The sequence below is a fragment of the Oncorhynchus nerka genome, linkage group LG6 (assembly GCF_034236695.1).
Source record: "Oncorhynchus nerka isolate Pitt River linkage group LG6, Oner_Uvic_2.0, whole genome shotgun sequence".
NCBI lineage: Eukaryota > Metazoa > Chordata > Actinopteri > Salmoniformes > Salmonidae > Oncorhynchus > Oncorhynchus nerka.
This window is the reverse complement of record NC_088401.1, coordinates 9,307,801-9,331,906: the sequence shown is the minus strand read 5'-3', so window position 1 is coordinate 9,331,906 and position 24,106 is coordinate 9,307,801. Positions and strand designations below refer to the sequence as shown.

The 24,106-nt window shown below is 40.2% G+C and overlaps 1 protein-coding gene across 1 annotated transcript; it reads right to left on the bottom strand.

Annotated features, from left to right (window-relative positions):
• Window positions 1–4,241: 4,241 nt before the first annotated feature.
• On the bottom strand, window positions 4,242–23,460 carry alg14 (ALG14 UDP-N-acetylglucosaminyltransferase subunit). The gene is made up of 4 exons (XM_065019108.1): window positions 23,282–23,460; window positions 21,830–21,981; window positions 20,945–21,067; window positions 4,242–4,488 (listed from the first exon to the last, which is right to left on the bottom strand). Exons 1-4 carry the CDS (start codon window positions 23,424–23,426, stop codon window positions 4,258–4,260), a joined length of 651 nt encoding a protein of 216 aa, XP_064875180.1. The 5' UTR covers window positions 23,427–23,460; the 3' UTR covers window positions 4,242–4,257.
• Between the last annotated feature and the right edge of the window lie 646 nt (window positions 23,461–24,106).

Below are 24,106 nucleotides of genomic sequence, written 5' to 3'. Positions count from 1 at the left end.
AGTCATACAGGAGCTGATGTAACCGATGTGAAATGGCTAGCTAGTTAGCGGTGTTGCGCGCTAATAGCGTTTCAATCGGTGACGTCACTCGCTCTGAGACCTCGAAGTCGTTGTTCCCCAAAAGTCGCCGCTTTTGTGGCGCGATGGGTAACGATGGGTGTCAGTTGTCTATGTGTGCAGAGGGTCCCTGGTTTGAGCCCAGGTAGGGGCTAGGAGAGGCTATACTGTTACACAGAGTCATGCAGAGCAGTCACACAGGAGCAGAGTAGTCATATAGGAGCTGGGCAGAGTCACACTTCTGCTTCATCTTGGTACAGTCTAATTCAATATATATGGATTATCAATTCTCATAAAGTCTGTTATTAAGTTATAGTCAAGCTTCCTAAATGGTCAGCTATACTGCTCGATTTAGTAACTGGGCAAGTCAGTTATGAACCAGTTCAAATTTACAATGACGGCCTAAGAACAGTGGGTTAACTGCCTCATTCAGGGGCAGAACGACAGATTCTTACCTGGGGGGGGGGTTATTGTGTCATCCTCATAGAGATGGACTTCAAAATGGCTCAGATTTCAAAAGGTATGGTCTGTGTGTGGCGAGTCAGTTACATACACTACATGACCAAAAGTATGTGGACACCTGCTCGTCAAACATCTCATTCCAAAATCATGGTCATTAATATGGAGTTGGTCCCCCCCCTTTGCTGCTATAATAGCCTCCACTCTTCTGGGAAGGCTTTCCACTAGATGTTGGAACATTTTTGCAGGGACATGCTTCCATTCAGCCACAAGGGCATTAGTGAGGTCGGGCGATTAGGCCTGGCTAGAAGTCGGTGTTTAAATTCATTCCAAAGGTGTTCGATGGGGTTGAGGTCAGGGCTCTGTGCAGGCCAAGTCAAGTTCTTCCACACCAATCTCTACAAACCATTTCTGTATGGCCCTCGCTTAGAGCATTGTCACTGTTGCCACAAAGTTGGAAGCACAAAATCGTCTAGAATGTCATTGTATGCTGTATCATTAACTGTAACTAAGGGACCTATCCCGAACCATGAAAAACAGCCCCAGACCATTATTCCTCCTCCACCAAACTTTAAGGTTGGCATTGTGCATTCGGGCAGGTAGCGTTCTCCTGGCATCTGCCAAACCCAGATTAGTCCGTTGGACTGTCAGATGGCAAAGCGTGATTCATCACACCAGAGAACGCGTTTCCAGAGTCCAATGGTGGCAAGATTTACACCACTCCATCCGACACTTGGCATGGTGATTCACACCACTCCATCCGACACTTGGCATGGTGATTTACACCACTCCATCCGACACTTGGCAGGGTGATTTACACCACTCCATCCGACACTTGGCAGGGTGATTCACACCACTCCATCCGACACTTGGCATGGTGATTTACACCACTCCATCCGACACTTGGCAGGGTGATTTACACCACTCCATCCGACACTTGGCATGGTGATTTACACCACTCCAGCCGACACTTGGTATGGTGATTTACACCACTCCATCCGACACTTGGCAGGGTGATTTACACCACTCCATCCGACACTTGGCAGGGTGATTTTACACCACTCCAGCCGACACTTGGCATGGTGATTTACACCACTCCATCTGACAGTTGGCATGGTGATTTACACCACTCCATCTGACAGTTGGCATGGTGATTTACACCACTCCAGCCGACACTTGGCTACTCAGCCATGGAAAACCATTCCATGAAGCTCCCGATGAACAGTCCCTTGTGCCGACATTGCTTCCAGACAGAGGCAGTTTGGAATTCGGTAGTGAGTGTTGCTACCGAGGACAGAACATTTGTAACTTTACTACACGCTTCAGCACAACCATTCCGTAAGCTTGTGTGGCCACCACTAACCAGTGGAGTAGTTGTTGCACCTAGACTTTCCAGTTCACAATAACAGCTCTTACAGTTGACCGGGGCCACTGTAGCAGGGCAGAAATTTGAGTAACAGACCTGTTGGATATGTGGCATCCTATGACAGGGTCACGATGAAAGTCCACTGAGCTCTTCAGTAAGGCCATTCTACTGCCAATGTTTGTCTATGGAGATTGCATGGCGGTGTGCTGGATTTTATACACCCGTCAGCACGGGTGTGGCTGAAATAACCGAATCCAGTCATTTGAAGGGGTGTTCACATACACTATATATGCAAACAAATCTCCAGACAACTACATCATCTGGTTTCACCATCCTGTCATACCACTAGACAGCACTACACCATCCTACCATACCACTAGACAGCACCACACCATCCTGCCATACCACTAGACAGGACTACACCATCCTACCATACCACTAGACAGCACCACACCATCCTGCCATACCACTAGACAGGACTACACCATCCTACCATACCACTAGACAGCACCACACCATCATGCCATACCACTAGACAGCACCACCATCCTACCATACCACTAGACAGCACTACACCATCCTGCCATACCACTAGACAGCACTACACCATCCTGTCATACCACTAGACAGCACTAACCCATCCTACCATACCACTAGACAGGACTACACCATCCTACCATACCACTAGACAGCACTACACCATCCTACCATACCACTAGACAGCACTACACCATCCTACCATACCACTAGACACCATCCTACCACCATTAGACAGCACTACACCATCCTACCATACCACTACACCATCCTACCATACCATTAGACAGCACTACACCATCCTACCATACCCCTACACCATCCTGTCATACCACTAGACAGGACTACACCATCCTACCATACCACTAGACATTACTACACCATCCTGCCATACCACTAGACAGGACTACACCATCCTACCATACCATTAGACAGCACTACACCATCCTACCATACCACTAGACAGCACTACACCATCCTACCATACCATTAGACAGCACTACACCATCCTACCATACCACTACACCATCCTACCATACCATTAGACAGCACTACACCATCCTACCATACCATTAGACAGCACTACACCATCCTACCATACCACTACACCATCCTACCATACCATTAGACAGCACTACACCATCCTACCATACCACTAGACAGCACTACACCATCCTGCCATACCACTAGACAGCACTACACCATCCTACCATACCACTACACCATCCTACCATACCACTAGACAGCACTACACTATCCTGCCATACCACTAGACAGCACTACACCATCCTACCATACCACTACACTATCCTACCATACCATTAGACAGCACTACACCATCCTACCATACCAATAGACAGCACTACACCATCCTGCCATACCACTAGACAGCACTACACCATCCTGCCATACCACTAGACAGCACTACACCATCCTACCATACCACTACACCATCCTACCATACCACTAGACAGGACTACACCATCCTACCATACCACTACACCATCCTACCATACCACTACACCATCCTACCATACCATTAGACAGCACTACACCATCCTACCATACCACTAGACAGCACTACACCATCCTACCATACCATTAGACAGCACTACACCATCCTACCATACCATTAGACAGCACTACACCATCCTGCCATACCACTAGACAGGACTACACCATCCTACCATACCACTAGACAGCACTACACCATCCTACCATACCACTAGACAAGACAACAGCTGGTTTCAGCGTCATGTCTTCAGCATATTGTTTTTGGGGTGTTCTCTCTGATTATCTTTATCGGGTTGAATCCAAAACCAGAAAGCTTAGGTAATGTAATTTATTCACAATGGTAGTGACACCAACACCTCACTCAAGTCAGATCTACTGTAGCTACATATCAGGTGTGAATAATAACATTTAGTATTTCTTTACACTGTACACAGCACCATATAATAAAACTACCATTTCATAACACATTGAAGTGGTCCAAAAGAGCTTTACATAGTTATTATGTATAGATTATCTATATATTATGTATAGATTATCTATAGGGCTCGATGTTCCAAAGTATTCACATTGTAGTTTGTAGAAAAATGTACATCACAGTCCATCAAGCAGGCGAACTATTAAACATGATCTATCAGAACAAAGTGTTCCTGTTTGCAACATGATGAAATAGTATCAGTAAAAACAAAAAGGGTAGTCGTCCCCCCCCCCAAGGGTAGTGGTAGTGTCCCCCCCCCCCCCCAAGGGTAGTGTCCCCCCCAAGGGTAGTGTCCCCCCACCCCCACCCCCAAGGGTAGTCCCCCCACCCCCATTTAGTCTATTCAGAGTCAGACTATCCTCCCGAGGTAAATTGATTTGGGGTATTTGTCTTTCAAGGTGGACCACTGCACAAAGAAGTAGTCGGAGATGTGATAGAGGATCTTTCCGGACAAGGATAGGCTCTCCACTCTGCAGATGCTCTCAACGTAGACGAGCAGGACTCTCTTCAATCCCAGGAGGCCCAGGAGAAGTCCTGCCGCGCACAGAGGGACGCAGGTCCCAGGGCCGTTACACAGCACCTGAAACAACACACAGAGAGAGAGACACAGAGAGATGAGCACATGTTCATATAGCATGACACTCACAAGCCCTCAAAATTACCTCGACTAACCACATTGACTCGGTACCGGTACCTCCTGTATATAACCTCATTACTAACCTGTACCCCTGCACATTGACTCGGTACCGGTACCCCCTGTATATAACCTCATTACTAACCTGTACCCCTGCACATTGACTCGGTACCGGTACCCCCTGTATATAACCTCATTACTAACCTGTACCCCTGCACATTGACTCGGTACCGGTACCTCCTGTATATAACCTCATTACTAACCTGTACCCCTGCACATTGACTCGGTACCGGTACCTCCTGTATATAACCTCATTACTAACCTGTACCCCGGCCCATTGACTCAGTACCGGTCCCTCCTGTATATAACCTCATTACTAACCTGTACCCAGGCCCATTGACTCAGTACGGGTACCTCCTGTATATAACCTCATTACTAACCTGTACATTGACTCGGTACCGGTACCTCCTGTATATAACCTCATTACTAACCTGTACCCCGGCACATTGACTCAGTACCGGTCCCTCCTGTATATAACCTCATTACTAACCTGTACCCCGGCACATTGACTCAGTACCGGTACCTCCTGTATATAACCTCATTACTAACCTGTACCCGGCACATTGACTCAGTACCGGTACCTCCTGTATATAACCTCATTACTAACCTGTACCCCCGCACATTGACTCAGTACCAGTCCCTCCTGTATATAACCTCATTACTAACCTGTACCCCGGCACATTGACTCAGTACCGGTCCCTCCTGTATATAACCTCATTACTAACCTGTACCCTGCACATTGACTTGGTACCGGTACCTCCTGTATATAACCTCGTTATTTTGTGATACTTTAGTTTATTTGGTAAATATTTTCTTAACTATTTCTTGAACTGCATTGTTGGTTAAGGGCTTGTAAGTAAGCACTGTCAGAGACTAAATGGGATAGAGCAGTGTACAGTACACAGACAACAGTACCATGTCTGGCCTAACAAAGCTAGATTATATATTATGATTCAGCCTACCATGTCTGGCCTAACAAAGCTAGATTATATATTATGATTCAGCCTACCATGTCTGGCCTAACAAAGCTAGATTATATATTATGATTCAGCCTACCATGTCTGGCCTAACAAAGCTAGATTATATATTATGATTCAACCTACCATGTCTGGCCTAACAAAGCTAGATTATATATTATGATTCAGCCTACCATGTCTGGCCTAACAAGGCTAGATTATATATTATGATTCAGCCTACCATGTCTGGCCTAACAAGGCTAGATGATATATTATGATTCAGCCTACCATGTCTGGCCTAACAAGGCTAGATGATATATTATGATTCAACCTACCATGTCTGTTCTAACAAGGCTAGATGATATATTATGATTCAGCCTACCATGTCTGGCCTAACAAGGCTAGGTGATATATTATGATTCAGCCTACCATGTCCTAACAAGGCTAGATGATATATTATGATTCAGCCTACCATGTCTGGCCTAACAAGGCTAGATGATATATTATGATTCAGCCTACCATGTCTGGCCTAACAAAACTAGATGATATATTATGATTCAACCTACCATGTCTGTTCTAACAAGGCTAGGTGATATATTATGATTCAACCTACCATGTCTGTTCTAACAAGGCTAGATGATATATTATGATTCAGCCTACCATGTCTGGCCTAACAAGGCTAGATGATATATTATGATTCAACCTACCATGTCTGGTCTAACAAAGGCTAGATGATATATTATGATTCAACCTACCATGTCTGGCCTAACAAGGCTAGATGATATATTATGATTCAACCTACCATGTCTGTTCTAACAAGGCTAGATGATATATTATGATTCAGCCTACCATGTCTGGCCTAACAAGGCTAGATGATATATTATGATTCAACCTACCATGTCTGGCCTAACAAAGCTAGATGATATATTATGATTCAACCTACCATGTCTGGCCTAACAAAGCTAGATGATATATTATGATTCAGCCTACCATGTCTGTTCTAACAAGGCTAGATGATATATTATGATTCAGCCTACCATGTCTGTTCTAACAAGGCTAGATGATATATTATGATTCAGCCTACCATGCCTGGTCTAACAAGGCTAGATGATATATTATGATTCAGCCTACCATGTCTGTTCTAACAAGGCTAGATTATATATTATGATTCAGCCTACCATGCCTAACAAGGCTAGATGATATATTATGATTCAGCCTACCATGCCTGGCCTAACAAGGCTAGATGATATATTATGATTCAGCCTACCATGTCTGTTCTAACAAGGCTAGATGATATATTATGATTCAGCCTACCATGTCTGGCCTAACAAGGCTAGATGATATATTATGATTCAGCCTACCATGCCTAACAAGGCTAGATGATATATTATGATTCAGCCTACCATGCCTAACAAGGCTAGATGATATATTATGCCTAACAAGGCTAGATGATATATTATGATTCAGCCTACCATGTCTGTTCTAACAAGGCTAGATGATATATTATGATTCAGCCTACCATGTCTGGCCTAACAAGGCTAGATGATATATTATGATTCAGCCTACCATGTCTGTTCTAACAAGGCTAGATGATATATTATGATTCAGCCTACCATGCCTAACAAGGCTAGATGATATATTATGATTCAACCTACCATGTCTGGTCTAACAAGGCTAGATGATATATTATGATTCAGCCTACCATGTCTGCCTAACAAGGCTAGATGATATATTATGATTCAGCCTACCATGTCTGGCCTAACAAGGCTAGATGATATATTATGATTCAGCCTACCATGTCTGGCCTAACAAGGCTAGATGATATATTATGATTCAACCTACCATGTCTGCCTAACAAGGCTAGATGATATATTATGATTCAGCCTACCATGTCTGGCCTAACAAAGCTAGATGATATATTATGATTCAGCCTACCATGTCTGTTCTAACAAGGCTAGATGATATATTATGATTCAGCCTACCATGTCTGGTCTAACAAGGCTAGATGATATATTATGATTCAGCCTACCATGTCTGTTCTAACAAGGCTAGATGATATATTATGATTCAGCCTACCATGTCTGGTCTAACAAGGCTAGATGATATATTATGATTCAGCCTACCATGTCTGGTCTAACAAGGCTAGATGATATATTATGATTCAGCCTACCATGTCTGTTCTAACAAGGCTAGATGATATATTATGATTCAGCCTACCATGTCTGGCCTAACAAGGCTAGATGATATATTATGATTCAGCCTACCATGCCTAACAAGGCTAGATGATATATTATGATTCAGCCTACCATGTCTGTTCTAACAAGGCTAGATGATATATTATGATTCAGCCTACCATGCCTAACAAGGCTAGATGATATATTATGATTCAGCCTACCATGCCTGGCCTAACAAGGCTAGATGATATATTATGATTCAGCCTACCATGTCTGTTCTAACAAGGCTAGATGATATATTATGATTCAGCCTACCATGTCTGGTCTAACAAGGCTAGATGATATATTATGATTCAGCCTACCATGTCTGGTCTAACAAGGCTAGATGATATATTATGATTCAGCCTACCATGCCTAACAAGGCTAGATGATATATTATGATTCAGCCTACCATGCCTAACAAGGCTAGATGATATATTATGATTCAGCCTACCATGTCTGTTCTAACAAGGCTAGATGATATATTATGATTCAGCCTACCATGTCTGGTCTAACAAGGCTAGATGATATATTATGATTCAGCCTACCATGTCTGGCCTAACAAGGCTAGATGATATATTATGATTCAGCCTACCATGTCTGTTCTAACAAGGCTAGATGATATATTATGATTCAGCCTACCATGTCTGGCCTAACAAGGCTAGATGATATATTATGATTCAGCCTACCATGTCTGGCCTAACAAGGCTAGATGATATATTATGATTCAGCCTACCATGCCTAACAAGGCTAGATGATATATTATGATTCATCCTACCATGTCTGTTCTAACAAGGCTAGATGATATACTATGATTCAGCCTACCATGCCTGGCCTAACAAGGCTAGATGATATATTATGATTCAACCTACCATGCCTGGCCTAACAAGGCTAGATGATATATTATGATTCAGCCTACCATGCCTAACAAGGCTAGATGATATATTATGATTCAGCCTACCATGCCTAACAAGGCTAGATGATATATTATGATTCAGCCTACCATGCCTAACAAGGCTAGATGATATATTATGATTCAGCCTACCATGTCTGTTCTAACAAGGCTAGATGATATATTATGATTCAGTCTACCATGCCTAACAAGGCTAGATGATATATTATGATTCAGCCTACCATGACTGGCCTAACAAGGCTAGATGATATATTATGATTCAGCCGACCATGTCTGGCCTGACAAGGCTAGATGATATATTATGATTCAGCCTACCATGTCTGTTCTAACAAGGCTAGATTATATATTATGATTCAGCCTACCATGTCTGGCCTAACAAGGCTAGGTGATATATTATGATTCAACCTACCATGTCTGGCCTAACAAAGCTAGATTATATATTATGATTCAGCCTACCATGTCTGGCCTAACAAAGCTAGATTATATATTATGATTCAGCCTACCATGTCTGGCCTAACAAAGCTAGATTATATATTATGATTCAGCCTACCATGTCTGGCCTAACAAGGCTAGGTGATATATTATGATTCAACCTACCATGTCTGGCCTAACAAGGCTAGGTGATATATTATGATTCAACCTACCATGTCTGGCCTAACAAGGCTAGGTGATATATTATGATTCAGCCTACCATGTCTGGCCTAACAAGGCTAGATGATATATTATGATTTAGCCTACCATGTCTGGTCTAACAATGCTAGTGATATATTATGATTCAACCTACCATGTCTGGCCTAACAAAACTAGATGATATATTATGATTCAACCTACCATGTCTCGCCTAACAAGGCTAGGTGATATATTATGATTCAACCTACCATGTCTGTTCTAACAAGGCTAGATGATATATTATGATTCAGCCTACCATGTCTGGCCTAACAAGGCTAGATGATATATTATGATTCAACCTACCATGTCTGGCCTAACAAGGCTAAATGATATATTATGATTCAACCTACCATGTCTGTTCTAACAAGGCTAGATGATATATTATGATTCAACCTACCATGTCTGGTCTAACAAGGCTAGATTATATATTATGATTCAACCTACCATGTCTGGCCTAACAAGGCTAGGTGATATATTATGATTCAAACTACCATGTCTGGCCTAACAAAGCTAGATGATATATTATGATTCAACCTACCATGTCTGGCCTAACAAGGCTAGATGATATATTATGATTCAACCTACCATGTCTGGCCTAACAAAGCTAGATGATATATTATGATTCAACCTACCATGTCTGGCCTAACAAAGCTAGATGAAATATTATGATTCAGCCTACCATGTCTGTTCTAACAAGGCTAGATGATATATTATGATTCAGCCTACCATGTCTGGTCTAACAAGGCTAGATGATATATTATGATTCAGCCTACCATGTCTGGCCTAACAAAGCTAGATTATATATTATGATTCAGCCTACCATGTCTGGCCTAACAAGGCTAGGTGATATATTATGATTCAACCTACCATGTCTGGCCTAACAAGGCTAGGTGATATATTATGATTCAACCTACCATGTCTGGCCTAACAAGGCTAGGTGATATATTATGATTCAGCCTACCATGTCTGGCCTAACAAGGCTAGATGATATATTATGATTTAGCCTACCATGTCTGGTCTAACAATGCTAGGTGATATATTATGATTCAACCTACCATGTCTGGCCTAACAAAACTAGATGATATATTATGATTCAACCTACCATGTCTCGCCTAACAAGGCTAGGTGATATATTATGATTCAACCTACCATGTCTGTTCTAACAAGGCTAGATGATATATTATGATTCAGCCTACCATGTCTGGCCTAACAAGGCTAGATGATATATTATGATTCAACCTACCATGTCTGGCCTAACAAGGCTAAATGATATATTATGATTCAACCTACCATGTCTGTTCTAACAAGGCTAGATGATATATTATGATTCAACCTACCATGTCTGGTCTAACAAGGCTAGATTATATATTATGATTCAACCTACCATGTCTGGCCTAACAAGGCTAGGTGATATATTATGATTCAACCTACCATGTCTGGCCTAACAAGGCTAGGTGATATATTATGATTCAGCCTACCATGTCTGGCCTAACAAGGCTAGATGATATATTATGATTTAGCCTACCATGTCTGGTCTAACAATGCTAGGTGATATATTATGATTCAACCTACCATGTCTGGCCTAACAAAACTAGATGATATATTATGATTCAACCTACCATGTCTCGCCTAACAAGGCTAGGTGATATATTATGATTCAACCTACCATGTCTGTTCTAACAAGGCTAGATGATATATTATGATTCAGCCTACCATGTCTGGCCTAACAAGGCTAGATGATATATTATGATTCAACCTACCATGTCTGGCCTAACAAGGCTAAATGATATATTATGATTCAACCTACCATGTCTGTTCTAACAAGGCTAGATGATATATTATGATTCAACCTACCATGTCTGGTCTAACAAGGCTAGATTATATATTATGATTCAACCTACCATGTCTGGCCTAACAAGGCTAGGTGATATATTATGATTCAACCTACCATGTCTGGCCTAACAAAGCTAGATGATATATTATGATTCAACCTACCATGTCTGGCCTAACAAGGCTAGATGATATATTATGATTCAACCTACCATGTCTGGCCTAACAAAGCTAGATGATATATTATGATTCAACCTACCATGTCTGGCCTAACAAAGCTAGATGAAATATTATGATTCAGCCTACCATGTCTGTTCTAACAAGGCTAGATGATATATTATGATTCAGCCTACCATGTCTGGTCTAACAAGGCTAGATGATATATTATGATTCAGCCTACCATGTCTGTTCTAACAAGGCTAGATGATATATTATGATTCAGCCTACCATGCCTGGTCTAACAAGGCTAGATGATATATTATGATTCAGCCTACCATGTCTGTTCTAACAAGGCTAGATGATATATTATGATTCAGCCTACCATGTCTGGCCTAACAAGGCTAGATGATATATTATGATTCAGCCTACCATGTCTAACAAGGCTAGATGATATATTATGATTCAGCCTACCATGCCTAACAAGGCTAGATGATATATTATGATTCAGCCTACCATGTCTGTTCTAACAAGGCTAGGTGATATATTATGATTCAGTCTACCATGCCCTAACAAGGCTAGATGATATATTATGATTCAGCCTACCATGCCTGGCCTAACAAGGCTAGATGATATATTATGATTCAGCCTACCATGCCTGGTCTAACAAGGCTAGATGATATATTATGATTCAGCCTACCATGTCTGTTCTAACAAGGCTAAATTATATATTATGATTCAGCCTACCATGCCTAACAAGGCTAGATGATATATTATGATTCAGCCTACCATGCCTGGCCTAACAAGGCTAGATGATATATTATGATTCAGCCTACACCATGTCTGTTCTAACAAGGCTAGATGATATATTATGATTCAGCCTACCATGTCTGGCCTAACAAGGCTAGATGATATATTATGATTCAGCCTACCATGCCTAACAAGGCTAGATGATATATTATGATTCAGCCTACCATGCCTAACAAGGCTAGATGATATATTATGATTCAGCCATGTCTGTTCTAACAAAACTAGATGATATATTATGATTCAACCTCAGCCTAGGTGATATATTATGATTCAACCTACCATGTCTGTTCTAACAAGGCTAGATGATATATTATGATTCAGCCTACCATGTCTGGCCTAACAAGGCTAGATGATATATTATGATTCAACCTACCATGTCTGGCCTAACAAGGCTAAATGATATATTATGATTCAACCTACCATGTCTGTTCTAACAAGGCTAGATGATATATTATGATTCAACCTACCATGTCTGGTCTAACAAGGCTAGATTATATATTATGATTCAACCTACCATGTCTGGCCTAACAAGGCTAGGTGATATATTATGATTCAACCTACCATGTCTGGCCTAACAAAGCTAGATGATATATTATGATTCAACCTACCATGTCTGGCCTAACAAGGCTAGATGATATATTATGATTCAACCTACCATGTCTGGCCTAACAAGCTAGATGATATATTATGATTCAACCTACCATGTCTGGCCTAACAAAGCTAGATGAAATATTATGAACACCATGTCTGTTCTAACAAGGCTAGATGATATATTATGATTCAGCCTACCATGTCTGGTCTAACAAGGCTAGATGATATATTATGATTCAGCCTACCATGTCTGTTCTAACAAGGCTAGATGATATATTATGATTCAGCCTACCATGTCTGTTCTAACAAGGCTAGATGATATATTATGATTCAGCCTACCATGCCTGGTCTAACAAGGCTAGATGATATATTATGATTCAGCCTACCATGTCTGTTCTAACAAGGCTAGATGATATATTATGATTCAGCCTACCATGTCTGGCCTAACAAGGCTAGATGATATATTATGATTCAATGCCTAACAAGGCTAGATGATATATTATCTCAGCCTACCATGCCTAAAAGCTAGATGATATATTATGATTCAGCCTACCATGTCTGTAACAAGGCTAGATGATATATTATGATTCAGTCTACCATGCCTAACAAGGCTAGATGATATATTATGATTCAGCCTACCATGCCTGGCCTAACAAGGCTAGATGATATATTATGATTCAGCCTACCATGTCTGTTCTAACAAGGCTAGATGATATATTATGATTCAGCCTACCATGCCTGGCCTAACAAGGCTAGATGATATATTATGATTCAGCCTACCATGTCTGTTCTAACAAGGCTAGATGATATATTATGATTCAGCCTACCATGGCTGGCCTAACAAGGCTAGATGATATATTATGATTCAACCTACCATGCCTAACAAGGCTAGATGATATATTATGATTCAGCCTACCATGTCTGGCCTAACAAGGCTAGATGATATATTATGATTCAGCCTACCATGCCTAACAAGGCTAGATGATATATTCTGGCCTACCATGCCTAACAAGGCTAGATGATATATTATGATTCAGCCTACCATGCCTGGCCTAACAAGGCTAGATGATATATTATGATTCAGCCGACCATGTCTGGCCTGACAAGGCTAGATGATATATTATGATTCAGCCTACCATGTCTGTTCTAACAAGGCTAGATGATATATTATGATTCAGCCTACCATGTCTGTTCTAACAAGGCTAGATGATATATTATGATTCAACCTACCATGTCTGTTCTAACAAGGCTAGATGATATATTATGATTCAACCTACCATGTCTGGTCTAACAAGGCTAGATTATATATTATGATTCAACCTACCATGTCTGGCCTAACAAGGCTAGGTGATATATTATGATTCAAACTACCATGTCTGGCCTAACAAAGCTAGATGATATATTATGATTCAACCTACCATGTCTGGCCTAACAAGGCTAGATGATATATTATGATTCAACCTACCATGTCTGGCCTAACAAAGCTAGATGATATATTATGATTCAACCTACCATGTCTGGCCTAACAAAGCTAGATGAAATATTATGATTCAGCCTACCATGTCTGTTCTAACAAGGCTAGATGATATATTATGATTCAGCCTACCATGTCTGGTCTAACAAGGCTAGATGATATATTATGATTCAGCCTACCATGTCTGGCCTAACAAAGCTAGATTATATATTATGATTCAGCCTACCATGTCTGGCCTAACAAGGCTAGGTGATATATTATGATTCAGCCTACCATGTCTGGCCTAACAAGGCTAGGTGATATATTATGATTCAACCTACCATGTCTGGCCTAACAAGGCTAGGTGATATATTATGATTCAGCCTACCATGTCTGGCCTAACAAGGCTAGATGATATATTATGATTTAGCCTACCATGTCTGGTCTAACAATGCTAGGTGATATATTATGATTCAACCTACCATGTCTGGCCTAACAAAACTAGATGATATATTATGATTTCATGTCTCGCCTAACAAGGCTAGGTGATATATTATGATTCAACCTACCATGTCTGTTCTAACAAGGCTAGATGATATATTATGATTCAGCCTACCATGTCTGGCCTAACAAGGCTAGATGATATATTATGATTCAACCTACCATGTCTGGCCTAACAAGGCTAAATGATATATTATGATTCAACCTACCATGTCTGTTCTAACAAGGCTAGATGATATATTATGATTCAACCTACCATGTCTGGTCTAACAAGGCTAGATTATATATTATGATTCAACCTACCATGTCTGGCCTAACAAGGCTAGGTGATATATTATGATTCAACCTACCATGTCTGGCCTAACAAGGCTAGGTGATATATTATGATTCAGCCTACCATGTCTGGCCTAACAAGGCTAGATGATATATTATGATTTAGCCTACCATGTCTGGTCTAACAATGCTAGGTGATATATTATGATTCAACCTACCATGTCTGGCCTAACAAAACTAGATGATATATTATGATTCAACCTACCATGTCTCGCCTAACAAGGCTAGGTGATATATTATGATTCAACCTACCATGTCTGTTCTAACAAGGCTAGATGATATATTATGATTCAGCCTACCATGTCTGGCCTAACAAGGCTAGATGATATATTATGATTCAACCTACCATGTCTGGCCTAACAAGGCTAAATGATATATTATGATTCAACCTACCATGTCTGTTCTAACAAGGCTAGATGATATATTATGATTCAACCTACCATGTCTGGTCTAACAAGGCTAGATTATATATTATGATTCAACCTACCATGTCTGGCCTAACAAGGCTAGGTGATATATTATGATTCAACCTACCATGTCTGGCCTAACAAAGCTAGATGATATATTATGATTCAACCTACCATGTCTGGCCTAACAAGGCTAGATGATATATTATGATTCAACCTACCATGTCTGGCCTAACAAAGCTAGATGATATATTATGATTCAACCTACCATGTCTGGCCTAACAAAGCTAGATGAAATATTATGATTCAGCCTACCATGTCTGTTCTAACAAGGCTAGATGATATATTATGATTCAGCCTACCATGTCTGGTCTAACAAGGCTAGATGATATATTATGATTCAGCCTACCATGTCTGTTCTAACAAGGCTAGATGATATATTATGATTCAGCCTACCATGCCTGGTCTAACAAGGCTAGATGATATATTATGATTCAGCCTACCATGTCTGTTCTAACAAGGCTAGATGATATATTATGATTCAGCCTACCATGTCTGGCCTAACAAGGCTAGATGATATATTATGATTCAGCCTACCATGTCTAACAAGGCTAGATGATATATTATGATTCAGCCTACCATGCCTAACAAGGCTAGATGATATATTATGATTCAGCCTACCATGTCTGTTCTAACAAGGCTAGGTGATATATTATGATTCAGTCTACCATGCCCTAACAAGGCTAGATGATATATTATGATTCAGCCTACCATGCCTGGCCTAACAAGGCTAGATGATATATTATGATTCAGCCTACCATGCCTGGTCTAACAAGGCTAGATGATATATTATGATTCAGCCTACCATGCCTGGTCTAACAAGGCTAGATGATATATTATGATTCAGCCTACCATGTCTGTTCTAACAAGGCTAGATTATATATTATGATTCAGCCTACCATGCCTAACAAGGCTAGATGATATATTATGATTCAGCCTACCATGCCTGGCCTAACAAGGCTAGATGATATATTATGATTCAGCCTACACCATGTCTGTTCTAACAAGGCTAGATGATATATTATGATTCAGCCTACCATGTCTGGCCTAACAAGGCTAGATGATATATTATGATTCAGCCTACCATGCCTAACAAGGCTAGATGATATATTATGATTCAGCCTACCATGCCTAACAAGGCTAGATGATATATTATGATTCAGCCTACCATGTCTGTTCTAACAAGGCTAGATGATATATTATGATTCAACCTACCATGTCTGGCCTAACAAGGCTAGGTGATATATTATGATTCAGCCTACCATGTCTGTTCTAACAAGGCTAGATGATATATTATGATTCAGCCTACCATGTCTGGCCTAACAAGGCTAGATGATATATTATGATTCAACCTACCATGTCTGTTCTAACAAGGCTAAATGATATATTATGATTCAACCTACCATGTCTGTTCTAACAAGGCTAGATGATATATTATGATTCAACCTACCATGTCTGGTCTAACAAGGCTAGATGATATATTATGATTCAACCTACCATGTCTGGCCTAACAAGGCTAGGTGATATATTATGATTCAACCTACCATGTCTGGCCTAACAAAGCTAGATGATATATTATGATTCAACCTACCATGTCTGGCCTAACAAGGCTAGATGATATATTATGATTCAACCTACCATGTCTGGCCTAACAAAGCTAGATGATATATTATGATTCAGCCTACCATGTCTGGCCTAACAAAGCTAGATGAAATATTATGATTCAGCCTACCATGTCTGTTCTAACAAGGCTAGATGATATATTATGATTCAGCCTACCATGTCTGGTCTAACAAGGCTAGATGATATATTATGATTCAGCCTACCATGTCTGTTCTAACAAGGCTAGATGATATATTATGATTCAGCCTACCATGTCTGTTCTAACAAGGCTAGATGATATATTATGATTCAGCCTACCATGTCTGGTCTAACAAAGCTAGATGATATATTATGATTCAGCCTACCATGTCTGTTCTAACAAGGCTAGATGATATATTATGATTCAGCCTACCATGTCTGGCCTAACAAGGCTAGATGATATATTATGATTCAGCCTACCATGCCTAACAAGGCTAGATGATATATTATGATTCAGCCTACCATGCCTAACAAGGCTAGATGATATATTATGATTCAGCCTACCATGTCTGTTCTAACAAGGCTAGATGATATATTATGATTCAGTCTACCATGCCTAACAAGGCTAGATGATATATTATGATTCAGCCTACCATGTCTGTTCTAACAAGGCTAGATGATATATTATGATTCAGCCTACCATGCCTGGCCTAACAAGGCTAGATGATATATTATGATTCAGCCTACCATGTCTGTTCTAACAAGGCTAGATGATATATTATGATTCAGCCTACCATGTCTAGATGATATATTATGGCCTAACAAGGCTAGATGATATATTATGATTCAACCTACCATGTCTGGCCTAACAAGGCTAGATGATATATTATGATTCAGCCTACCATGCCTAACAAGGCTAGATGATATATTATGATTCAGCCTACCATGCCTAACAAGGCTAGATGATATATTATGATTCAGCCTACCATGTCTGGCCTAACAAGGCTAGATGATATATTATGATTCAGCCTACCATGTCTGGCCTAACAAGGCTAGATGATATATTATGATTCAGCCTACCATGTCTGTTCTAACAAGGCTAGATGATATATTATGATTCAGCCTACCATGTCTGGTCTAACAAGGCTAGATGATATATTATGATTCAGCCTACCATGTCTGGTCTAACAAGGCTAGATGATATATTATGATTCAACCTACCATGTCTGGTCTAACAAGGCTAGATGATATATTATGATTCAGCCTACCATGTCTGGTCTAACAAGGCTAGATGATATATTATGATTCAGCCTACCATGTCTGCCTAACAAGGCTAGATGATATATTATGATTCAGCCTACCATGTCTGGCCTAACAAGGCTAGATGATATATTATGATTCAACCTACCATGTCTGGCCTAACAAGGCTAGATGATATATTATGATTCAACCTACCATGTCTGGCCTGACAAGGCTAGATGATATATTATGATTCAGCCTACCATGTCTGTTCTAACAAGGCTAGATGATATATTATGATTCAGCCTACCATGTCTGTTCTAACAAGGCTAGATGATATATTATGATTCAGCCTACCATGTCTGGTCTAACAAGGCTAGATGATATATTATGATTCAGCCTACCATGTCTGGTCTAACAAGGCTAGATGATATATTATGATTCAGCCTACCATGTCTGGTCTAACAAGGCTAGATGATATATTATGATTTAGCCTACCATGCCTAACAAGGCTAGATGATATATTATGATTCAGCCTACCATGTCTGGCCTAACAAGGCTAGATGATATATTATGATTCAGCCTACCATGTCTGGCCTAACAAGGCTAGATGATATATTATGATTCACCACCTACCATGATTCTGGCCTAACAAGGCTAGATGATATATTATGATTCAGCCTACCATGTCTGGTCTAACAAAGCTAGATGATATATTATGATTCAACCTACCATGTCTGGCCTAACAAGGCTAGATGATATATTATGATTCAGCTAGATAAAATATTATGATTCAGCCTACCATGTCTGTTCTAACAAGGCTAGATGATATATTATGATTCAGCCTACCATGCCTGGTCTAACAAGGCTAGATGATATATTATGATTCAGCCTACCATGTCTGTTCTAACAAGGCTAGATGATATATTATGATTCAGCCTACCATGTCTGTTCTAACAAGGCTAGATGATATATTATGATTCAGCCTACCATGCCTGGTCTAACAAGGCTAGATGATATATTATGATTCAGCCTACCATGTCTGTTCTAACAAGGCTAGATGATATATTATGATTCAGCCTACCATGTCTGGCCTAACAAGGCTAGATGATATATTATGATTCAGCCTACCATGCCTAACAAGGCTAGATGATATATTATGATTCAGCCTACCATGCCTAACAAGGCTAGATGATATATTATGATTCAGCCTACCATGTCTGTTCTAACAAGGCTAGATGATATATTATGATTCAGTCTACCATGCCTAACAAGGCTAGATGATATATTATGATTCAGCCTACCATGTCTGTTCTAACAAGGCTAGATGATATATTATGATTCAGCCTACCATGTCTGTTCTAACAAGGCTAGATGATATATTATGATTCAGCCTACCATGTCTGTTCTAACAAGGCTAGATGATATATTATGATTCAGCCTACCATGCTGGCCTAACAAGGCTAGATGATATATTATGATTCAGCCTACCATGCCTAACAAGGCTAGATGATATATTATGATTCAGCCTACCATGCCTGGCCTAACAAGGCTAGATGATATATTATGATTCAGCCATGTACCATGCCTAACAAGGCTAGATGATATATTATGATTCAGCCTACCATGCCTAACAAGGCTAACAAGCTGATGATATATTATGATTCAGCCTACCATGCCTGGCCTAACAAGGCTAGATGATATATTATGATTCAGCCTACCATGTCTGGTCTAACAAGGCTAGATGATATATTATGATTCAGCCTACCATGTCTGTTCTAACAAGGCTAGATGATATATTATGATTCAGCCTACCATGTCTAGATGATATATTATGATTCAGCCTACCATCTAACAAGGCTAGATGATATATTATGATTCAGCCTACCATGTCTGGTCTAACAAGGCTAGATGATATATTATGATTCAGCCTACCATGTCTGGTCTAACAAGGCTAGATGATATATTATGATTCAGCCTACCATGTCTGGTCTAACAAGGCTAGATGATATATTATGATTCAGCCTACCATGCCTAACAAGGCTAGATGATATATTATGATTCAGCCTACCATGTCTGGCCTAACAAGGCTAGATGATATATTATGATTCAGCCTACCATGCCTGGCCTAACAAGGCTAGATGATATATTATGATTCAGCCGACCATGTCTGGCCTGACAAGGCTAGATGATATATTATGATTCAGCCTACCATGTCTGTTCTAACAAGGCTAGATGATATATTATGATTCAGCCTACCATGTCTGGTCTAACAAGGCTAGATGATATATTATGATTCAGCCTACCATGTCTGGTCTAACAAGGCTAGATGATATATTATGATTCAGCCTACCATGTCTGGTCTAACAAGGCTAGATGATATATTATGATTCAGCCTACCATGTCTGGTCTAACAAGGCTAGATGATATATTATGATTTAGCCTACCATGCCTAACAAGGCTAGATGATATATTATGATTCAGCCTACCATGTCTGGCCTAACAAGGCTAGATGATATATTATGATTCAGCCTACCATGTCTGGCCTAACAAGGCTAGATGATATATTATGATTCAGCCTACCATGTCTGTTCTAACAAGGCTAGATGATATATTATGATTCAGCCTACCATGTCTGGCCTGAGCCTGAACACCAGAGGAATGGCGTAGAGCAGGGCGTTCAGAGTGGAGATCACAGAGGAACTCCATGATTGCCGCACCTCACGGCTTCGAGGGATCCTCTGGATGGTAAACTGACGGAACAGAAGGAAGTGATCATTTAAAAAAACAATTTTAAAATTGAACCTTTATTTAACTAGGCAAGTCAGTTAAGAACAAATTCTTATTTTCAATGACGGCCTAGGAACAGTGGGTTAACTGCCTGTTCAGGGGCAGAACGACAGATTTGTACCTTGTCAGCTCGGGGATTCGAACTTGCAACCTTTCAATTACTAGTCCAACGCTCTAACCACTAGGCTACCCTGCCGCCCCCAAATGGAGACGTCTAGCTTAAATCTCACCAGTACATCGATAGGACAAAGTAGGCTAAAATATACATGTTACAGCAGGGACAGGTACCACAAGCAATACTGACTATATACAGAGAGAAATCTATCCCAATGGCAAGTAGCCTAGTGATGGGAAGTTTTGTTACACCAAAAAAAGAAAAGGGAGTTGACGCCATCTAGTGGTGAGGACAGGACTTGCAATGAGAACTCGATTTACACTACAGATCAGAATCTCATCTCAATGAGAATTTTAACAACATAGGATGTTCATTTGAATAGAAATGGATTTATAAAGATCATTAAAACTGAAAAGAAAATGTTATGTAAGACATTCTATTACAGAGAGGAATTCATATTTCAACAAACGGTAACAGTGCAGTAAGAAACAGGGATCTTGAGACCTTCATTTGTCCATGTTTTCCTTATTTTGAAGGGCAGTTGATGACTGTCTGAAATCAGCTACTCAAGAACTATGCTACTTAAATGTGCAAGAGGCTGTAGGCCTACCTGGCCTTTTGAACCAGTGTCTTTCTTTGAGTTTTCAAAGGTACGTATCTTGTCTTCACTCATCTTGTCTGTGTCTGCGATTATATAGTGTCTTGGGCTGTAGGACTGAGAGAGACTCTCCATCAGTCGCAGGATCTCAGTGGTGTGTCCCCCTGAAGAAAAAAAACACAATGAATGCATAGATGTACAATAGGCTACATGGTCAATAGAAGCGAGGCTACATGGTCAATAGAAGCGAGGCTACATGGTCAATAGAAGCGAGGCTACATGGTCAATAGAAGCGAGGCTACATGGTCAATAGAAGCGAGGCTACATGGTCAATAGAAGCGAGGCTACATGGTCAATAGAAGCGAGGCTACATGGTCAATAGAAGCGAGGCTACATGGTCAATAGAAGCGAGCACTAATATTATCCCCTGGGTCTCCTTTTCCAATGTTACAACAATCCAAACAGTTTAAAACAAAGTATATACTAAGTATAATTCTTAGAATTTACAAGTACATTTCACAATGAACCGGTATTAAAGTCTTAAAGGGACCTAATTAACCAGGATGTCCAGCTGTAATATATCCTGAAGGAATGAGCAGCACTATAACTATATACACTATAACTATAAAAACCGTTTGGCCCAAAACAGAGGAGACATATTATATCACCATAATCTAGGACTGGCAGGAGTGTCGCCTGTACAATCTTCTTCCTGTTGTCAAAAGTCAATCAGGACTATTCTAAATAAGAAACCAAGGTTCATCCGTGTTTTAGTTAGTTTACCTAGTTTTTATCTATCTATCTATCTATTTTTATCTATATGCATCAATCAATTTGTGCTCCACTCACGCTAGCCTATAGGCTACATTATGCAAGTCAGTGGGGTCCATACTATGAGACTTGGATAACAAGCGTTGTTTTAATGTCAACAAACAAGTTTCGTATGGAATCGAAAGCATGCTGCAGTTCACAAACGGCGAGTTTCACAGAGAGGGCACTAATTTAGAGAACAAAACAGTATCATCCGTATAATGGTGCAATTTACATTTACTCGCAGACAAGCAAAATAGTGTTTCTAAAGAAAGTCAAAACGTGATGTTTTGACAACAAAACAAAAAACACTGACTGCGCATTATAATGTTACAGACTATAAAAAATACATTTAGTTTTAAAGGAGCTGATCTCTTCCTCATTTTACCCGCCACGTCATGTTTGTTATTGGTGACATCCACCCTAATAATAGCTAGATTATTACAACGCGATTATTTGTTATTACTCTGTAGTTTAATAACTAGCATAAAGGCAGCAAGAAATGCCAATTAAGTGTAAAGTAAAGAGTAAAGCCTAGTAATTGATAAAATATTCATAAATGCCCCAAAAAGCAAAGGATTGTCTCGGACGCTTCAGTACCTGCTGCTAACTTAGCCAGTTAGCTAACTAACGTTACTTTTAAAATGTTGATACCTGATCCAGCAACGATAAGCACGCAGACGGGACCTTTCTCTCCAGGTTTACATTTTGATCCAGAACGAATCACAATCAGAAGCCGCACTATAACACAAATCACTGTAAAACAAAGTCCTGTGAATAGTCCTAACAACACTGCCATGATTGCTACTACGGACTCTCGTTTGGACCAGTTGGAGCGGAGCGCAAAAGCGTTATGTATGTACAGTTTCCTGGAAACGGTCTAAGCAACAATAAAATGGATGTCAACGGGGGAAACCAAACTGCTGAGATTGATTTGAATTAAGCTTGAACCATTAATCAAGTAAGTTTTTTGGCTTTGTTGAGTTTATTCAACAAAACAAGTCAGCATCCAGACCACAAAATGCAACATCCCCTCTCATGTGGCTTAAATCATTGTATTTGATGGCCATACTGTCATGTCATAACCTGGCAATATAATAATCTCAATAATAACAGTTTCTACTACATTGAACCAGAACATGCAGGAAGGACGGCTGTGGGGGATAAATCTTCCCAGAAGCATATTTTAATTTTAATAGGCCTGGTGGACTGGCTTGGGGAGCCATGCAACCCCAAATCTCAAGCAATATTAGCCTATTTATTGCTTGAGCGTGGGTCAGCACAAAACTGTGTCGCCAATCAGGCCCCCAAGGACTGGAATTGCCCACCCTGGTCTAAACCACCTGGTAGGCCATACCCCCCCCCCCCCCCCCCCCCCCAAGGGAGTTAAATTGATATTAGCAAATTCACATATATTTCATTAACGCGTGTGTGTGTTGGGAGGGAGGGGGTGTATGTGAATAGGCCTATCTCTTTAAG

Bases quoted from the DNA above. Each gene is read 5' to 3' on its own strand.
- alg14 (XM_065019108.1), bottom strand. From the start codon at position 23,426: ATGGCAGTGTTGTTAGGACTATTCACAGGACTTTGTTTTACAGTGATT. The intron at 21,982-23,281 runs GTATCAACATTT...TTTTTTCTTCAG, and splicing joins GCTTATCGTTGCTGGATCAG to GGGGACACACCACTGAGATC. The intron at 21,068-21,829 runs GTAGGCCTACAG...CTGTTCCGTCAG, and splicing joins ACACTGGTTCAAAAGGCCAG to TTTACCATCCAGAGGATCCC.